Genomic DNA, 21,334 nt, shown 5'->3' with positions numbered 1-21,334 from the left:
TGCTGACTACTGGGCTTGTGATACCCTCGGAGAAATAAACTGGGAATTTTTGTTACCTAAATTTAGCATGGGCCATGTTTACTTTTTTCCAAGGTGTTTGTTGTGTCCCATGAGAAAATTGTCCTTTGATGTTGCTAAGCCTAATTAGGGATACATACAGTTTATAGTTGAAGATTACTCATCATTTGCATGACTATTCTCAATTTTAATAATTTAACCACCTATAAATCAGCTTGCATTCGACAAAAAAAGACAAAGGTTTGTTTATCCACAAAGAAGCCTTTAATCAAGCAAGTTAACTTGAACTCAGCATGAGAAATTGATGCATGATAATTGCACAGACAGAAGAACAAATTGATTCCTTTAATCAATGCCAAGGACTGGAGTATGATGTTTTCACTTTTGAGAATTATTTTAAGCTTTGTTTGAAAGGTGTACTGATCCCATGAAAGCTTATTGGCAATTCTGAACATTGGGTTATGAAACCAGGTGCAACATGAACACTCTATAACACAATAGGTGTCACATTAAGAGCAGGATCTACTTATCCTACCAGAGTAACTGAGATCAACCATGGTTTTTGTTTTAGTTTCTGTTGCTTTGTTTTTAATTTTTGATTCTTTAGCCTCTCTTTTAATATTTGATGTTTTGGATTGTGAAATATGAAGTATATAAAGAAAACAACCATATGTTTTATAAAATAACAATTTAATGTGGTATTCATGAATACCTAAATAAACAATAGCACATTATAAATACATGTAAAACTTATGATCTTACAACAATAATTGGTGGGCACATATCACCGTTTGCAGAAAAGCTAGCACTGCAGTTATGGAGTTATACATATATAATAATTGGTGGGTAAATATCACCATGGTTATAAACTATTTGTGGGATTTAAACAATCAATATATGGTGGGTATCTCCATGGCAATTGATTTCAGGTAAGTACTTTTCTTCAACTAGCATAATTTACTTCATTTTAAGCAAAAATATCTTCAAATATAATATTCATTGATACCTAGGATTAAAATTCTATTCATGAAACAGATGAAATTCATTCAAAAAAAGTCTTGTGTCATGTGACCTCCTTGTTTTCAAGGACTTGATGAATCAAAATATCAATAAAGTATGTTTTCTGGGTTTTCTAAAAATATATTCAAATTATTTCTTAATTGTGCATCAATTAAAAAAAGCTCAGTTCAACAATTAATTTTAACCAAAAGTATTAAAAAGCTTAGTTTTTATTGAAGTTGATGGAAAATGTTACACATTAAGCAACTGAACTCAAATCCAGGTAAAAGGGATTGAAACTAATCTGGCCACGTCAAGAGCTATACTCCACAGGAATATAGAAAGTAATTATTGCTAGAATTTCCATTTTAATAATCTTTTCAAAGTTTAAAAATATTTTTTTTCAGGGCTGCCTGAAGAATAATTGAATGATGATACTGTTAGCCCTAAATAACATTTCAACAATGTATTCAGCAAAGTTTTAAAATGACCGGCATTTTTTAATTGTAACATTTAAATTTCATATATTTGATTCAATATAAATAGAACCATCCAAGACTACATAAAGACTTTTTGAGATTTTACCCTACACAGAACATACAAGTAAAAGACAATTTTTTATATATACAAGGGGAGATAATCTTAACTTTTACAATATTTGTACATGTTTATTTACAATACAGCAACAATGTACAGCAGAAAAATAATAAGCTATGTACAACTGAGTATTTAACAACTAATAAATAATAACAACACTACTTATAAAACAACAAATATTAGCAAAAAATCTGTGTCTGGTATTCTTTAACAAATTTTTTTTATTTTTCTTTGTCGCAGAAAATGTTGAAAAGATATTATTAAAGTGTTCAAAAATATTCTCATGATCAAAAGGACCATAGAATTTCCCTATTTTCAATGGTGTAATGGTAGAATCTATGAAGAAATTTAGCCATTGCCTAATTAATAAAATAAAACGAAAAGCATAAAAAATTCAAAACTGATATTTCTGAATCTATCTAAAATGTATGTGACCAAGCTAATCAATAGGGTATATAGCAAGAATGTTTTTGGTTTATGGTGAAAGGAAGAAACAACAGTTTTGATTATCAATCTTACGTACTACTACAGAACCTCATGAATTGTTTGTAAGTCTGTTTTTGAATGTTATTGAAATGACCAAAGTCAAATAAATATTGGTCAAAGATTATGACATTGGACAAAAAAATATTTGGACAATCAGACAACAGGTTCCTAATTACTGGCCTTTCTATATGAACAGAAGGTCTTTTTGTCAGGTTTGTGCTGCATGGTTAATCATTGTTAATAGTGAAAATGAATTCAGTTTACAGCATAAACAAGTCTATCTATAAACATTAAAAAAACATTTTCAAGCAGTAAAATGTCATTGGACACTCTTCCTAATCTGTATACAAAGAAAAAAAACTATCACTTTATTAATTTTTTACCAGATATATATCATTTATTGTAAAACATTATATATATGGTCATATTGTATGGCACACTTAATATCAAAATAAGTTCGTGAAAATCAGATCTAAAAATACATTTTCCAGCAGATAATTTATATCTCAAAACAAAAGTAGTGAAATTTCCAGAAGTTGACCATATTTGTGTATTTTTTTTATTAACATTTTTTAATTCTTTTTTATTACTAACAATTATTAAAATAAAAAAAATTACCTTACCATCATTATGAATAAAATAACTTATTCCATAATATATCAATAATCGATACAGTACGAAATTACATAAAGCTTACAAATATAGCCCATAAAAGATAAATAACACGGTTCATTGCACCTAAAAATCTATGTAAATGCATAACTAACAAAAAATCTATAAAAATGGCAAGCATGAGTAACAAATGGAAGAAGTATAGAGTTAAGAAGAACAAGATCATACAAAAACTATTCTTTTTGTCTTGAGTTAACCTCAATTCATAGAACTAAGCTTTCAAAAAAAATGTGACTTCCAAGCAAATTGAATTACAAAATCTTATATCAATTTTGACCAAATCCAAAATTAAAATTGACAAAATGAAATACTGAAATAGTTCTTTTGTTAATTGGATAGTTTAACTGTGTTGACAAGCAGATTGCATATACAGATATCATTTTCAGCATCCAATTTATTGGTGAAAAAAACAAAGGTCTGTTTTTAGAAAGACATTGATAACTAATTTAATATTTTGAGGTCTATTGCTTTTAACGTCAGTTAATAAAGCTGCATGCAAAATTGGAAATCAACAAGTGCCCTGATTTAGCTCTTTGATTTGAAGAGTCATGATAATGAATTGTTTGAACTTTAATTGCCTGTTGCTCAGGTACTACTAGTCTAATATGAATTTGAAATAATTTATTTTACCCTAAAAAAAATATAACTTTTTATTTACATTCAATTATAATTCAAATATTGTCATGAAAGAAATTTCTGATTTGAAGACACAAAGGTTGATTTCATTATTATTATCAAAGTTTTATTTATAAGATATATTATTATCTGATAAAATATCAATTCTATTGTTTGGGATTTCGAAAAAAATAAATATTCTAAATTAAACAGTTGATTTTGAAATAAAACCCAAGTTTGATGACTCTAATTTTGCTTATGAATAATATTTTTGAAATAAATGAGGCAAGTATCATGTTATCTAGGAGATTAATAATTGTCTCCCTTTGTCTATTAAAATTTTTGCTGTCAACATGGGTAAAGGGAGATAAGAAGATAATGTTTAATGTATCACATATCGAAAAAGTGTAAAACTCAAAATTTACACAAGAGAATAATATATTATCTCCCTTTGTCAATGACTTTTTGGTAAAGGAGATAGTGTTAAAAATGTTTTTCCAAATCAAATCATGAAAATCTGAAGATGAGGAATGACATTGTGGATTTCATTGATGTCTATATATACATGAAATATAATTATAACAATTCTTACAAACAATATTCTTATAACTTAACTGACCCAATTCAAACTAATATCTGAACTGCTAGTTTCTCAATAAAAATAAGTTCACAACTCAACTTAATGACCTGCTGAACAAGGTCAAGGTTTAACTATTTCATTTTAAGCAGTAGATTCTTTAAGGTTATCAAAATAGTCTGCCAGCTGGTCATAGTTCATACCCATTGCTTCATAATCCCACTCTGGTTCCCTGTTGGCATTGTTATTGTTTGTTGGTAGCTCTTCAGGCAGTGGATTGGCAGTGATGCGGATACTACATTCTGATCCTTTTATAGTAGACACAAAGCTGTTACGATTGCTACTCTGTGCTGAGTGGACTCCCGAGTGGACACCAGAATGGATGCCACTGTCCACTGGTACGGGTCGATTTCCATTGAAATCATTATCAGGCATGAGAGCCTGTGAACACTGTGTATTGATGGCATTACGTTCTAAAGTGGCACGTCCTATCCATACCCAGTCATTGGCTTGTGCCACAGTACCACCTTTATTTTTATTTGTGGCATGCTTCTTTTTATGTCTGTACATTAAAACAATGCTAAAGAAAACAGTAAACACAACACCAAACACTGCTAACAAAACATACATTCCAACTTCCAATGGAGAGAGTCCTGGATTTTCAGCCCGCTTCTTTTCAGGTTCATTTTGTAAATTTTGAGCCATATTTTTGGAGGATCGAGCCATTTGTTTTAAGTTTTCATTAAGATCAATGCCAATACCATACACTTGAGAATCTGGTGAACTCTTTTTACTGTATTTTCCCTTATCTTTTTTGTCATGTGCTTCGTCTTTTTGTGAGGACTTAAAGCTGTAAATGGGTTTGTCTAGTCGCTTGCTTTCCCGTCTCTCACTGGGCTGGTTTCCATGATCAGGCCAATCATTTAATGTCTGATCAGTCTGTATTGTATTTGGAAGAGAGAAATCAGCATTAATAATAACAATATCGGTCTGCAACGGGAGGGTCTTCTTTTTGTGACATTTCTTCCCTAATTTGAATTCTATTTTGAACAGCTCTCCACGTCCCTCCTTGATAGCCACAATTCTCGGTTGATAGGGTTTACTATCTTTAACCACACCTACAAGATGGCGGTAGGATGTAGATACAGCCAGGTGATAATCGTCAGGGTTGACATGTTTCAGGGGTATCCTGGTTTCATCAGAAAACTGCAGAGCTATATTGATGATTCCTTCCTGTAAAAAAAAATAACAAAATACTGATAGTTATTATTTTATATCAAGTAAGCCGTAATGTATCTTCACTGTATGAAAATTCAATGTAAATTTATTAAATATATTCATTTTTTTGTATTTCAATTATTTTTTCATAATTTAATTTTGGATGTAAACACAGTCTTCTGTTTATCTGAAAGATTTTTTTATTTATCAGCGCATAGACATGATTTTTTCATGTGACCATGATGTTCTCAATGTTTTTTCATGATTTACTCCTTAAAAATGGAATTTAGAATTAAATTATAAGGAGTGATATTTTTTTCTGCTACTTAAAACAACCTCAAAAATGTGTTGCACACTTCTTAGAAACCCACAAATAGGGTTTTTCAATATGCACCACATTTATGTTATTTCAAGATAGATGCATGGTTGGCTTTGGTATACTATGTGCACATACTAAATCAGGCTATCTGAATCATATGTTTTTCATTGTTGTTTGTATTTGTTTTTATATTTTTTTTCCTGAGGAGTCTGATAATGGTTTGGTCTTTTGTGCTGTTTAATATTTCTTGTTTTTTTTGTTTAATTGTTTTCTTTTTATGTATTTTACAGAAATATAATTGGACTAAACACCAATCAGCTGATTCATGTTTTCAGATTTAATCACTTTACCTGGTACTCTGTTCTAAACTGGCTATCTATATGAGCCTTTATAAGAAGTGCTCCTGGTACTTCACTGGAACCCAGTACATCTACAGTTACCCCAGTGATCACATTTATAACCAGTCTGGTCAGGGAAACTTTGTCACTACCAACACGTACTTCTGATATAGCTATACTGTGGCCATTAGGAGACAAAACCTAGAAAAAAATGTATGAATTATTTTTCAAATATCTAATATTGATGATGAAATGCATTCACAGAGAATTAATTTGAGCATCACATCAGTAATGTCAATTTATGAGGTGCATGTAGTTCAGTGGTTGTCGTTTGTTCTTTTTTTATCATATTTGTTTTTGTTTGTTGTTTCGTACATAAATCAGGATATTAGATCTCTTGTTTGAATTGTTCAACAATAGACATTTCAAAGCCTTTTATAGCTAGCTATACAATATGGGTTTTGATCTTTGTTGAAGGCTGTACAGTAACCTATAGTTGCTAACTCTTAAGTAGATTGGTCTTTACTAAAGAGTTGTCTGATTGGCAATTATACACATCTTCTTATTTTTTATATTGTACAATTTTTAAATGTAGGAGAATTTTTTCATAAATTTTTATCTACAATGTAAGTGATTGTAAAATAAGTCAAAAAGAACAACTGCACAAAAAAGTTCTAGGTTATAAAACCTTATAAAGTCTTCCTCAAATACTAAATCTTACCTGGATCTCTGTGACACCTGGTCCAACACCTTGTATAACGCCATCTTTCAGTTGAGCTATCCTAGGGTCAGACACCCTAAGTCTGTTTTGTAGCAGATCGGTCAGCTTTAGTGCGACTTTCTTCCCTTTAAAATAATCAATTCCAGAGGATGTGGCGATATAAAACACACCATAGATGTCTAGCTCTGCTTGTTGGTAACGTAAATGGCAGCCTTTGTATTTCTTTCCACCATCTCTTAGATAAACACTTGGATGAGTCAGCATACCAAGGTCTACTAAACGTTTATTTCTTGATCTGCAAAAAAACAAAATGTTTTGAAAAAATCAAATACAAACACAAGAGCTATTGATTCTTGAATGTTATCTTTTCTAGGTAGACACAGATAAATTTGTACAATGACAGGAAACTGCTGATTAAACATTCCCATTAAAACAAATGTTGTAGTTCTTGTGTTTTGGATAATTTTTGTAAGACATTGAGAATGTCAACGTAGAATTTCAAAGAGATATTTTAAGTTACTTGAAAGTATCGAGCTGGAGAACAATGAAGTTGATTTATCAAGCTACAATTACGTTTTCTTTTCCATCTACAAAACCATTATCCTCATGATATTAACACTTAACTACAACTTAAAGTTATATCACCAAAATAATGCTATAATGTATAAAGGCATCCTTATCATTCAACCAGAAGAGGAAATATGAAAAAGTTTCACAGTCATATTACTGATTTCAATGTTTCATCTAATTTCAATACTTCTCTTAACTTACCTTTTCTTACTATTCTTCCCTCTTGTAGATGCTACTTTCCAGCCTCTAATCAGACTGAGTTTGTTGTCAGACAGACTGATATCCAGTGGAGTCATGGGAATCCACACTGTCAGGTGGATAAATGCTGTGTGATGTCCTGACTTTGTGATGATCGTGACGTTGTGTGATCCACGCCTTTCAGTTCCATCCAAATAGATATAGGAACAGTTAGAGGCAACCTGAGAAATATTTACAGAATATGTTAACATGGAGATTTTGTTTTATGCAAGAAAAAAAAGGTCTGATAAAAAAGACTATCTTGATAAAAATATCAATATGACTGGTATCTATGGTTGCTTAGTCTTTCTTTTTTTTAAATGTTTTTGGTGTCTTTACTGGAAAGCCCCTTTGTATTTTCTCTCTCTTTCTTTCTAAATCCTCAATCCTAAGACTTAAATTCCATTCTAACTTAAAATTATGAGCATGGCATAGTTAAAATGTCTTAGAATTTTGAGAAGTGTGTGGTACAATAGACCATTTTCGAGTTCATCCGTCACCGGAAAAAACTCGTCAGTTATCAGAGGGGGCTGTCTGTATCCCTGCACTATCAATGTTCATCAAGTGTCTAAGTAATCGTCATTGTGCAGGATGAACTGGAAAATACTTTTTGTTTCGTAGATACTAAAGCATAATTCCCTAATGACAGCAGTGTTGTTTGTCAATTAGGAGTATTTAGTTTGCCGAATAAATCGTGCAATATAGTATAATTTTCCAACCACTCCCTCAACATTGGAATGGAAGTGACGATGACCCTAAACGGACGAATGATGTTCACTAAAACCAGAGTTTTTGACAGAAATGCATCGACTCGAAAGTTGTCTATTGGAATACAAACCTTCATTATATCTTCCTCTACAGAATGACAAGCTGTGTTATAAGTGACATCTCTGGCACCTCCATCTTCAGACACAAGATATATTCCCAGGGGATAGATTTGTTTGATACCAGTCAACATGGCCAAGTTCAATACCTCATTTACCTGAAAAGAAAAGAGCAAATCTTAAACAAATATTCTAATTCTCCCAATTCTTATCAAAGATTTTTACTAAATGAAATTAAGAATGGAAATGGGGAATGTGTTAAAGAGACAACAACCCAAGTTTTACCCAACCATTGAAAAAACAACAGCAGAAGGTCACCAACACGCCTATATTTAGCATCTACAAAATACATTTTTTCTTTTTATCTTTGAGGGTAATGATAGGAATCACATCTATTTTTACTTCAAATTCTGTTTTTAAAATATGAGTTTGTTTATATAAATGTTCATACAATGTTCATACATGTACATGTATATATACACTACAGCTATATAAGTTTTTTTTCATTTTCAATACCCCATGGAGGAATTCAATAAATCTTCTACATGATCCCTGGCACCATGCCATTTTAATTCTTAAATTTAAAAATAATCAAATTTGCAATTTTCCAATTGCAGTATTTTTGCATTTTTTCCAAGGTGAAAATAACAAAATTCAGACCTTTTGGAAAACATCCTACCCAGACAAACATGCATCTCAAAAAACAAAAAAATATTATTTAATACTATTGAAGTAAAGATTCAGATTTGTGTTTGACTATTAAATTCAGATCTTCATGACCCTAAATAACCCCCCTTTAGAGACATTCTATGAGCCTCCACCTGAAGCCCTAACTTCATTTCTATCAAGTTAAAGAGTACAAAAATATTATCCAAACTACAACATATTACATGCATACAATCTTGAATCAATTTGCACAAGGCTTTATCATAAGTCTAGAGGTTTTGTGCAGCAGACTATACATAAGATCTCTACATAACAATGCAACCCTAGCTATAATTGTATTTGTCTAGTGGTATAATTAGAGGGCACTTGTAACATCAGACATCTCTAAAGATCACTTCCGATATCGCCAATTATATCCATAACAAAAAGGAAATATTTAAAAAAAGTTTTAAGTTACTGTCGCTTTAATGTTTTGAGTGGTTCAAGTATCCTGTATCTGACAATTAACATTTCAATTTAAAACCTTGAGAAACTTTGGTTTTTGACAAAACAGTTGTTTAATGTTTAGATATATCATAAACATTATTTTTATCAAAATTTGGACCAAAAAATAAGACTATTGTCAATAAAACCCTCCATGGCAAATAAATGCAATGATTGTCAAATTATAAGAGATTTTTTAAAATCATGCCAAAACTATTCACATCATTAGGATTTGATTTAAAGGAAACAAAACAAAACAAAACAAAACAAAACAAAACAAAACAAAACAAAACAAAATAAAATAAAATAAAATAAAACGAAAACAAAACAAAACAAAATAAAATAAAACAAAACAAAACAAAACATTAAAGGAAAGAAAAGAAAAGGACAAAAATTCAAATCCATAATATTTTATATTTTAGACAAATCAAATTGAGATTGAACATTGTTTTTAATAAATATTCAAAAACATAATTTGGGGGAGCATTCATTTTTGAAGAATCAGTATAAGATCATATAAGCATGTAGATGAATAACAGCAATTAAACCACTTATCTATAAATAAATTGGTTGTTTAAATATATTTGGGGTATTACTGTTCCCAGAATATTTTTCCTAAGATGAATTTTTGAAAAGCTCCATCATAAAATATCTATAAATTCAAAAGCACCAAATTCAAAAGCACCCAATCAAATTCAAATGTTGACTTTTAATTGAATCAAATGTCAACCAATCAGAACTAAAGAAGACATTTTGAAATTAATCCTTCCAATGCACTTTTAAGATCATTCATATGTTGTCAAGAATTTCCGTACGGACTGAAAAAACATTAGCCTGACAACCTCAATTAAAACGAAAACCTATCCTCGAGCTATTTCCGACAGAAAAATTATCTTTCTCATCGACCATCTTGTTAATACTTCTAATCAATAAGTAAATACAGAATTATCTTAATTGTATTGAAACCTAGTAAATATTAAATATATCTAGTTACCCAAATTGTTTTACTGTAAACTTATGTTTGTTGATACAGTTCTTTATCAAAGATTTAACTAATCACCTAAGTAAAGTTACAGATCTTTCAAGTTCTGACTAATGATTTTACCGATGTTTGCAGATATCAGGATGTTTAGGTTTTCACCTGCATTAAGTTACTCCGTGTTTAAATCCTGTGTTTTAACAGGAGATACCACCGCTTTAAATTAACTTCTGAGATACATTTAGTAAAAGCGACCATGTTTGTCCTGTTTGCACTTTACTTTTATTCCGTACTTTCATATAAACTAGAAAATTGCACTTTTTACTGTTCTAGCATGTAGAGTATAGGTAAAAAATACAAAATCACAATGAAAAAAAAAAACATAAGGGATTTGGAGATCAACAGCCCTTAAAATGATAGACATGTACATGTCTCAATATATAATTTGTCAGGCTGTAAATCACCTAATGTCTACAATAGATGTGAACACTTTCAAGGATATGCCATCATAGCAAATTCCCTAAATGACAACAACATTAAGATAATGAAATTTAAGACACCCACTGACCAGCCATCTGACTCGACACTTTTACATTTTATTTTTTAATCTAATTTTTTGTTCAAATATTTCTTCTTGTCCAATTTCATCACTTAACTTTTCAAGATTAGAACACAATTGTCATCCAAAATCAGTAGGATTTTTTTATATTTTATTTTTTTAGCAAACAAATAAAGTTCAAGTCATCATGGTCATAATTTACAACGATTAAAAATTTGGATACCAAAAAGATAAAAAATATTCTTCAGTCATGAACAAATTTACTAGTTTTTTATAAGCATTAGCAACTAGAAATTTCATGCAAATTTTTTTTCAAAGATAACACTTTCCTAATACATGTAGCTTACTTGGTATAATCTTGTAAAAAAAACTTTGAGAGAAATGACTTCAAAAAGTTTGAAAAATCAATTAATTACACTAAAATGTTAGGTTTATGACTCACTTCTGGTCATAATATAAACTTAAGCAATCTAGCTTTTGATACAAGAAAATGTATGAAAGACCCAACTACTTGAACCCAGCATCTATCTTTTAAAGTAATCCCTTTAATCCCTGTCAATATTGACTCTCTTAGCCTCTAACTGAAATATCACCCATATAAATCTTCCTCTCAGATAAAAGACTTAAAATATAAACAGTTTAATTCAAAGAGAAAACCTTAGTTATATAAATATCCAGATCCACATCAATAGTACAGGGACTTATCTGATAAGTAGGTGTAATGCACACATTTTTTGTACATGGAAATGAACTTTTTTAATTTAAACTTTGCTTAGTTGCATTTATTCTGTTTGATCTACTGTGGATTCATTATTATTCGTTGGATACCAATTTTCGTGGATTTCGTGAGCAACGGTGAACCACGAATTCAAATGTTCAACGAATAACATATTTTCAATAGGCTTTGCATACAGAGATTGACAAAACCACGAAATCAAATGTCCACGAATATGCAAGTTTATAGCAATCCATGAAAATTGATACCCACGAAAATAAATGAATCCACAGTATCTGGATTTAAAATAGTTTTGTATGATATGTGAGGACTTCAATTCAAACTAAGAAACTAGATGAGAGCCATTCTGCCTATACATACAGCAGAAATACCCCTTCACATACTTCTCTAGCCGAGGGGCAATTTGGTTTATGATAAGTTACTTGTCTTTTGTTAGTCTCTGCAGATATCTTTATTTACTATACTTGCTTGGGATGGTACAAATGTATAACATACATTATTTAAGTGCCAAGTCAGAAGCCTGTAGTTCAGTTGTTGCAGTCTGGCGTAATGTAAAATTTTGATCCTGGTATCTATGATGAGTTTAATTGGTGCTTGTCTGTCAAATTTGATTTTTCGTAAACTGTTTTGTTATAAATTGAGACGTATTAAAATTTTGATTTGGACATGTTTAGGCCCAGTAAAGCAGACAATATTGTACAGGTTTTTCTCATTGTTATAGGCTTTTCATTTGAACTCTGGTGGAATGATTGTTGTCTCATTGGCATTTATACCACATCTCCATTTATCATATGAGTACTAGTAGAATCCGACAACTTCATTGTTTTCAGGAATTATTTTTGTAATGTCTCATGTCCCCGGTATAGCAGATTAAAACAAAATCATCATATTCCTTTGTCAACATAACTTTGCCATTTCTAACAAATCTATGAAATTTTAAAACTAGCATCGATTCTGGTCAAGATCTATCGATTCCTTTAGGTAATATATTCTATGCCAGTTCCATGATGATTCAATAAGCATGTGAGATTGCAGCATGTGTAATGAACTTATCCTTCTGATCTAACCAACTTCTGTAAATATTAGCATTAAACGCTACACCTGGTCGTTAAATCTACAGGATCAAAGCTACAGACATTGTGCATTAGGTTTAATTCCATAATCAAAACCATACAAATATCATATTGTTTGGAATAAGAGCTGTAGATTAAATATTATATCATCTGCAAACAGATTAATTTTTTTATATTTATTTCTGCTGCAAGTTTTGCCTGCAACGCAACATCTTCAGAAGTTTTCACACAAGTGAGATAAATATGACAATGCATAGGGGTAGTAATAATATAGTTGCTAGGTACACATGTATGTGAAGGTCCTAATAAATATATAAAGATGTGGTATAATTGCAAATGAGAAAACTCTCAACCAGAGATAAAATGATGTAGAAGTGAACAATTATAGGTCACACTAAAGCCTTCAACAATGAGCAAAACACAAACTGTGTATTAAGCTAGTAAAGGCCCATAAATGATAAATGTAAAACAATTCAAACAAAAAACTTCAAATCTGATTTATGTAACAAAACAATAAATGACAAACACAAACATGAAAAGAAATAAATATGACAACCTCTGTATTACAGGCTCCTGACTTGGGACAGACACATACAGAATGTGGTGCATTAAACATGTTTTCTAGCATACAAGTCAACTAGAAGATCATGAAGGTGAATATTGAGCATTGATGTCTCATATTGGTCTCAATTTTATGGCAAAACACAAAAAAAATATAATTTAAAAGAAAACTTTAAAAAAAGGTAATGTATTAAATGACCATATTGACCTCTCACTTCCGAAATTACTTGAGGTTTTGGTTGGAAGTCTTTTTTTTTTTTTTCTATACATCACATGCTGTTACAGTTAATGATTTTTTAAATAACAGGTTTTATGACAGAGTGATATATATTTTGTACAATTAAGTACTTAAACAGAAAAGATCAGAGAATATTGTAAGATGGAGATACACCATTAATGTATAATACCAAGGTAAAAACTATAATTACATCCTGCGTATTAGGTGCAGTTTTTATTGCGGCAATACACAACTTGTTATAATAACTGCCTTTGATCTTTTCATAAAGACAAATTGAAACCTACTGAAATAATCATATTCCTCTTAACATTTGTAAACATGCCCTCTTCAAATGTGTTTAAATAGCATGTTGAAAAAAAACATTCATTTATTTTTTCACTGATAACAGCATTAGAGACAGGTCTCATATCTTATCATAAAAAAATACATATATCTGTAATTATATATATAAGTAAGATAAGTCTCAAATGTGGGTAATGATATCAACTTGAGATGGTAAAAAGAATTTCTTAATGTAAAGTAGAAATTTTGTGACAGATTATTTTCAGTAATTTAGAAATAAGAACAAATTGTGAAAATATCCCCTACTTAATACAAAAGCAATCAAAGGCTGCATGATATGGGCTTCGACAAGGAGTAAAACCCAAAAAAACTAACTGCCTATTTTATAATAGAATAATTCAAGAAAGACAAACATGAAATCATTAGTTTGATATATAAATTAAAACTTCAGGACCAGACAGGAAATTCAACCCCTTAAACTCACCATGATGCAAAAATTTAGGAAATTTAATCTCCACAAAAAATAACTCTTTTTAGAAAAAATAAATTTTACACTTCTTCAATAATCAAAATTCCAATAACGTTTTTACTATTGCAGAAATCTCAATTCTTTATAAGAAAATTTACACATATTGATTGAATCACTTGTCAGACTGAAACTATTGTAAACATTCAGGATTAATGTTTCAATGTCTACAAAATGAAATGGATTCTTTATAAAATATTTAATGCCGATTTATATTTAGTCCTTTTTATTACAAAAAACAATCACCATTAATAACATTCAGATATTTTTTTTAATTGCAATCCCGGGATTTAGTATATATCTGGTTTCAAATATCAAAAGACTGATATTTTGATCTTGCTTCAGATACCAAGAGGTCTTTTTGCCTGAGATCAGAATATACTCAGAAATGTGACTGTTACCTATGATATTAACCTAACAATACATACTAGATGATTTTTTTTATCTATATTCAGGTGATGAAATTTGAATAATATAAAAACTCTAACCAAAGAATTGCAACAACAAATGGAAGTTTTTAAGGACCTTGACTGACCTTGCGGTTCAGGACAGAATTGCAATCTGTTGATTAAGTATATATATATATGGTCTTATATCACATACCAGCTATCATGACTTCTCAATCAGATACCAAACTATCCGTTTTTGTGAAATCAGATCAAGAACAGGAAATGGGACTGTTAGTGTTTCCCATGATATTCACCTTAACAACAGGTACCAGATGATCTTGTTTCTGTGATCTGATGTTGATGTGACTGTTACCCAAGATATTTACCTTAACAACAGGTACCAGATGATCTTGTTTCTGTGATCTGATGTTGATGTGACTTACCTAAGATATTTACTTTAACAACAGGTACCAGATGATCTTGTTTCTGTGATCTGATGTTGATGTGACTGTTACCCAAGATATTTACCTTAACAACAGGTACCAGATGATCTTGTTTCTGTGATCTGATGTTGATGTGACTGTTACCCAAGATATTTACCTTAACAACAGGTACCAGATGATCTTGTTTCTGTGATCTGATGTTGATGTGACTGTTACCTAAGATATTTACCTTAACAACAGGTACCAGATGATCTTGTTTCTGTGATCTGATGTTGATGTGACTGTTACCTAAGATATTTACCTTAACAACAGGTACCAGATGATCTTGTTTCTGTGATCTGATGTTGATGTGACTGTTACCTAAGATATTTACCTTAACAACAGGTACCAGATGATCTTGTTTCTGTGATCTGATGTTGATGTGACTGTTACCTAAGATATTTGCCTTAACAACAGGTACCAGATGATCTTGTTTCTGTGATCTGATGTTGATGTGACTGTTACCTAAGATATTTACCTTAACAACAGGTACCAGATGATCTTGTTTCTGAGATCTGATGTTGATGTGACTGTTACCTAAGATATTTACCTTAACAACAGGTACCAGATGATCTTGTTTCTGTGATCTGATGTTGATGTGACTTACCTAAGAAATTTACCTTAACAACAGGTACCAGATGATTTTGTTTCTGTGATCTGATGTTGATGTGACTGTTACCTAAGAAATTTACCTTAACAACAGGTACCAGATGATCTTGTTTCTGTGATCTGATGTTGATGTGACTGTTACCTAAGATATTTGCCTTAACAACAGGTACCAGATGATCTTGTTTCTGAGATCTGATGTTGATATGACTGTTACCTAAGATATTTGCCTTAACAACAGGTACCAGATGATCTTGTTTCTGAGATCTGATGTTGATGTGACTGTTACCCAAGATATTTACCTAAACAACAGGTACCAGATGATCTTGTTACTGTAATCTGATGTTGATATGACTGTTACCTAAGATATTTACCTTAACAACAGGTACAAAAATGTACCAGATGATCTTGTTTCTGTGATCTGATGTTGATGTGACTGTTACCTAAGATATTTACCTTAACAACAGGTACCAGATGATCTTGTTTCTGTGATCTGATGTTGATGTGACTGTTACCTAAGATATTTACCTTAACAACAGGTACCAGATGATCTTGTTTCTGTGATCTGATGTTGATGTGACTGTTACCTAAGAAATTTACCTTAACAACAGGTACCAGATGATCTTGTTTCTGTGATCTGATGTTGATGTGACTGTTACCCAAGATATTTACCTTAACAACAGGTACCAAATGACTTGTTTTTGTGATCTGATGTTGATGTGACTGTTACCCAATATATTTACCTTAACAACAGGTACCAGATGATCTTGTTTCTGTGATCTGATGTTGATGTGACTGTTACCCAAGATATTTACCTTAACAACAGGTACCAGATGATCTTGTTTCTGTGATCTGATGTTGATGTGACTGTTACCCAAGATATTTACCTTAACAACAGGTACCAGATGATCTTGTTTCTGTGATCTGATGTTGATGTGACTGTTACCTAAGATATTTACCTTAACAACAGGTACCAGATGATCTTGTTTCTGTGATCTGATGTTGATGTGACTGTTACCCAAGATATTTACCTTAACAACAGGTACCAGATGATCTTGTTTCTGTGATCTGATGTTGATGTGACTGTTACCCAAGATATTTACCTTAACAACAGGTACCAGATGATCTTGTTTCTGTGATCTGATGTTGATGTGACTGTTACCCAAGATATTTACCTTAACAACAGGTACCAGATGATCTTGTTTCTGTGATCTGATGTTGATGTGACTGTTACCTAAGATATTTACCTTAACAACAGGTACCAGATGATCTTGTTTCTGTGATCTGATGTTGATGTGACTGTTACCTAAGATATTTACCTTAACAACAGGTACCAGATGATCTTGTTTCTGTGATCTGATGTTGATGTGACTGTTACCTAAGATATTTACCTAAACAACAGGTACCAGATGATCTTGTTTCTGAGATCTGATGTTGATGTGACTGTTACCTAAGATATTTACCTTAACAACAGGTACCAGATGATCTTGTTTCTGTGATCTGATGTTGATGTGACTTACCTAAGAAATTTACCTTAACAACAGGTACCAGATGATCTTGTTTCTGTGATCTGATGTTGATGTGACTGTTACCTAAGAAATTTACCTTAACAACAGGTACCAGATGATCTTGTTTCTGTGATCTGATGTTGATGTGACTGTTACCTAAGATATTTGCCTTAACAACAGGTACCAGATGATCTTGTTTCTGAGATCTGATGTTGATATGACTGTTACCTAAGATATTTGCCTTAACAACAGGTACCAGATGATCTTGTTTCTGAGATCTGATGTTGATGTGACTGTTACCCAAGATATTTACCTAAACAACAGGTACCAGATGATCTTGTTACTGTAATCTGATGTTGATATGACTGTTACCTAAGATATTTACCTTAACAACAGGTACAAAAATGTACCAGATGATCTTGTTTCTGTGATCTGATGTTGATGTGACTGTTACCTAAGATATTTACCTTAACAACAGGTACCAGATGATCTTGTTTCTGTGATCTGATGTTGATGTGACTGTTACCTAAGATATTTACCTTAACAACAGGTACCAGATGATCTTGTTTCTGTGATCTGATGTTGATGTGACTGTTACCTAAGAAATTTACCTTAACAACAGGTACCAGATGATCTTGTTTCTGTGATCTGATGTTGATGTGACTGTTACCTAAGATATTTGCCTTAACAACAGGTACCAGATGATCTTGTTTCTGTGATCTGATGTTGATGTGACTGTTACCTAAGATATTTGCCTTAACAACAGGTACCAGATGATCTTGTTTCTGAGATCTGATGTTGATGTGACTGTTACCCAAGATATTTACCTAAACAACAGGTACCAGATGATCTTGTTACTGTAATCTGATGTTGATATGACTGTTACCTAAGATATTTACCTTAACAACAGGTACAAAAATGTACCAGATGATCTTGTTTCTGTGATCTGATGTTGATGTGACTGTTACCCAAGATATTTACCTTAACAACAGGTACCAGATGACTTGTTTTTGTGATCTGATGTTGATGTGACTGTTACCCAATATATTTACCTTAACAACAGGTACCAGATGATCTTGTTTCTGTGATCTGATGTTGATATGACTGTTACCCAAGATATTTACCTTAACAACAGGTACCAGATGATCTTGTTTCTGTGATCTGATGTTGATATGACTGTTACCCAAGATATTTACCTTAACAACAGGTACCAGATGATCTTGTTTCTGTGATCTGATGTTGATATGACTGTTACCCAAGATATTTACCTTAACAACAGGTACCAGATGATCTTGTTTCTGTGATCTGATGTTGATATGACTGTTACCCAAGATATTTACCTTAACAACAGGTACCAGATGATCTTGTTTCTGTGATCTGATATTGATATGAGAAACAATCCGTGACTCCTGAGAGACGTACAGTTCTTGTTTGGACGTCCTCTCATACTCCACACTCCAGACAATACGACCAGTGTCAATCTTAGATCTATCATCTTCAACCTCCAACTGCCATTTAAATATATCCTGAATCCTGGAATAGAACATATAATTATTTAAGCATGAAATAACCATCTGAATATATATCAAGAGTAAATATTTCAAAAAATATATAGTCCTTGAGAAGATAGAACAGAGTGCATATAAAACAGAGGCAGATTAAGGGCAGTTTCAGGCCACCTCATCCCCCCTTCTTTGGAGCTACATATATGATTATTGAATATAATTCAAACAAGCATCAGTCCAAATGTTTAAGCTAACAGGCCATACTTTTTTCAAAATCCTGGATTGGCACCTGTTAAAGAACACATTAAAGTTCTCTTATATATCAAATATTCAATTTAAAGATAAAACTTATGAATAAACTTCTAAATGTATTTTTTATTTGATTTGATTGATAAATTTGAAATTTAACCTTTCATTGTATATTATTACCAGCTGGCCTAGTGTAATCAAATGACCTTCAGTAATATAAATTTAGAAATTAATGGAAGCGGTTTATCATTTCATGTAATGAGTAAAATGTAACAAGATAAACATCACAAACATTAAACCTAACATTCAAATATTATCTTTATTTGAGGGTATTTTTTCAGGAAGTTTCCTTCTTTCTGTTTTTTAATTATATTTTTATATTGTTATTGTTCCAAGCACTACTTTAACCCAGTAGTATTTTCTTTATATTCAACAGACTTAAAACATGCAGAGCTATATACTTTCACTGCCTTAAACTATAGCCCTGATTTAATCTAAACTATAAATTAGAATCGTTTTATTTCATAATATATGCATTAAGTAAACTTTCTATACACAGTAGGTAATTCAAGACAGGTTTTCTTTTTATCAAAAATTTAGTGTGTCAGAATTGATAAGTTTTCAATTCTTCCAATATGATCTACTGTTAAAATTTAAAATTTATAATACTGGTTATCAACTTTCACCAATGAATTTTTACCATAAAGATTACATGTTGACAGACTCCCAGGTAATAACTGACATCAAAGACAAGGAGCTATTGATCTTTAAAGATATTTTTACAGGTATGAAGGTAAATTATGTCTGTGGGGAGTCTGGAATAACTTGTACAATCAATACATGTTCCATATCTGACAAACCCATTTTACAATTCTGTTTGGCTTCAATGGTCTATGAATTAAGGGTAAATGATTAAATCACATGGAAAATACATCTTAATGAACAAAACAATACTGATTCATCATGATAATTTTTCTAACTTTAAAGGAATATGGTTGTGGGCTTGGTTCAAAAGAAGAACCTGTTTAATACTGTTATGCAAAATTAAAATTGAACTACGGGGTATAAGGATTGGAGTGAGTGATTCACCAATGTATTCCACATTTCACCTTGCAAAATCACAACCAATAGGTTTTTTTACTTAATTATAAGCTTGGGAGTATTGTTACAGTAATACCCATGTTCAAACTATCTTGGTAAAGAGTATATTAATGAATAAGGCAAATACAAAAATATCAGAAAACTTCAGTACATAGACATTTAGAGGTTAAAATCTTGAAAATAAATTGGCTTATAGTCAGCTAGAATAAGGCTTATGTAAAAACAGTATTCACAAAAAAAAAATGTTTATTGAATATGAAATGTTAAGTGTATTTCACACTGCATATTATGTTAGCATACTCTAACTCTTTCTGTCTCATTTTACCCCGCCCTCCCTACCATATCCTTTCTTTTATACTATATTGGCTAAATAACATGCAGAGCCATTGAAATCTTCAAGTAGAGAACTAGCTACATTGATGTGGTTGACCTTCTCATACTCAAAGTATTTCAATACAAGGCAATACACTCCAGAAAATGAAGATTAAAATGTTAATATTCACTAGTTTATTGTCAGCGTGATGGCAATTTAACATTCCAACAGCGATTTAAGTAATAATGTATGCATGATATGGTTTAAATCCAGTGATATGAGGTCTGCTTCAGTTACACAAAGTCTAAATGGATTACAGAGATAAGTGTTTTTTTGGTGTCTTTATATATTTCCGCTGTACAAAAGCCAATTTCCAAGTAGGATACTTTAAAGATCTAGTATTACAAGAAAGAAATGAAATAAGTGTTGAACTGGTCAAGCAATTATTCCCTTCTTTAAATGAATAAAATCCTAAAAAAAAAAAAGTTAACTTCAATGCTATCAAGTTTACACTATGTACAGTAAAACATGAACAAAATGTTCACATATATATATTCAAGTAAAGGGAACATCAAAATATTTTTACTAGTTATAGGGTACTCTGCTGTGTTCTAAAACTGAAAGTTTATGAATCCCATAGATTCTTTTAATAAAAATAATCCTGTCTAGCAAGAAGGTTGTAAAACATAGCTCCATTATGATTTATTAAATTTTTTCCTCATACTTTTGTTTTGTTTTATAGAAATATATTTGATTAAACTTCCATCATTAGAAATAGCTTTTTGTTGTTCAATATGAATAGATATAGGAAGATGTGGTGTGAGTGCCAATGAGACAACGCTCCATCCAAATAACAATTTAAAAAAAAGTAACCATCATAGGTCAAT

The 21,334-nt window shown here is 31.3% G+C and overlaps 1 protein-coding gene across 1 annotated transcript in view; it reads right to left on the bottom strand.

Annotated features, from left to right (window-relative positions):
• Positions 1-691: 691 nt before the first annotated feature.
• Positions 692-21,334, bottom strand: part of LOC134680992 (transmembrane protein 132C-like) — a 34,093-nt gene continuing 13,450 nt past the window's right edge. Inside the window, exons 4-9 of the mRNA XM_063540320.1 lie at positions 18,620-18,812; positions 8,206-8,349; positions 7,332-7,549; positions 6,561-6,855; positions 5,852-6,040; positions 692-5,197 (exon numbers count right to left, since the gene is read on the bottom strand). Coding sequence (XP_063396390.1) covers positions 4,109-5,197; positions 5,852-6,040; positions 6,561-6,855; positions 7,332-7,549; positions 8,206-8,349; positions 18,620-18,812 — 2,128 coding nt within the window. The 3' untranslated portion in view covers positions 692-4,108. The remainder of the gene's footprint in view (positions 5,198-5,851; positions 6,041-6,560; positions 6,856-7,331; positions 7,550-8,205; positions 8,350-18,619; positions 18,813-21,334) is intronic.

The sequence above is a fragment of the Mytilus trossulus genome, chromosome 8 (assembly GCF_036588685.1).
Source record: "Mytilus trossulus isolate FHL-02 chromosome 8, PNRI_Mtr1.1.1.hap1, whole genome shotgun sequence".
In the NCBI taxonomy this organism is placed as follows: Eukaryota; Metazoa; Mollusca; class Bivalvia; order Mytilida; family Mytilidae; genus Mytilus; species Mytilus trossulus.
The sequence above is the reverse complement of the archived record's forward strand: the minus strand, read 5'-3'. Positions and strand labels throughout refer to the sequence as shown.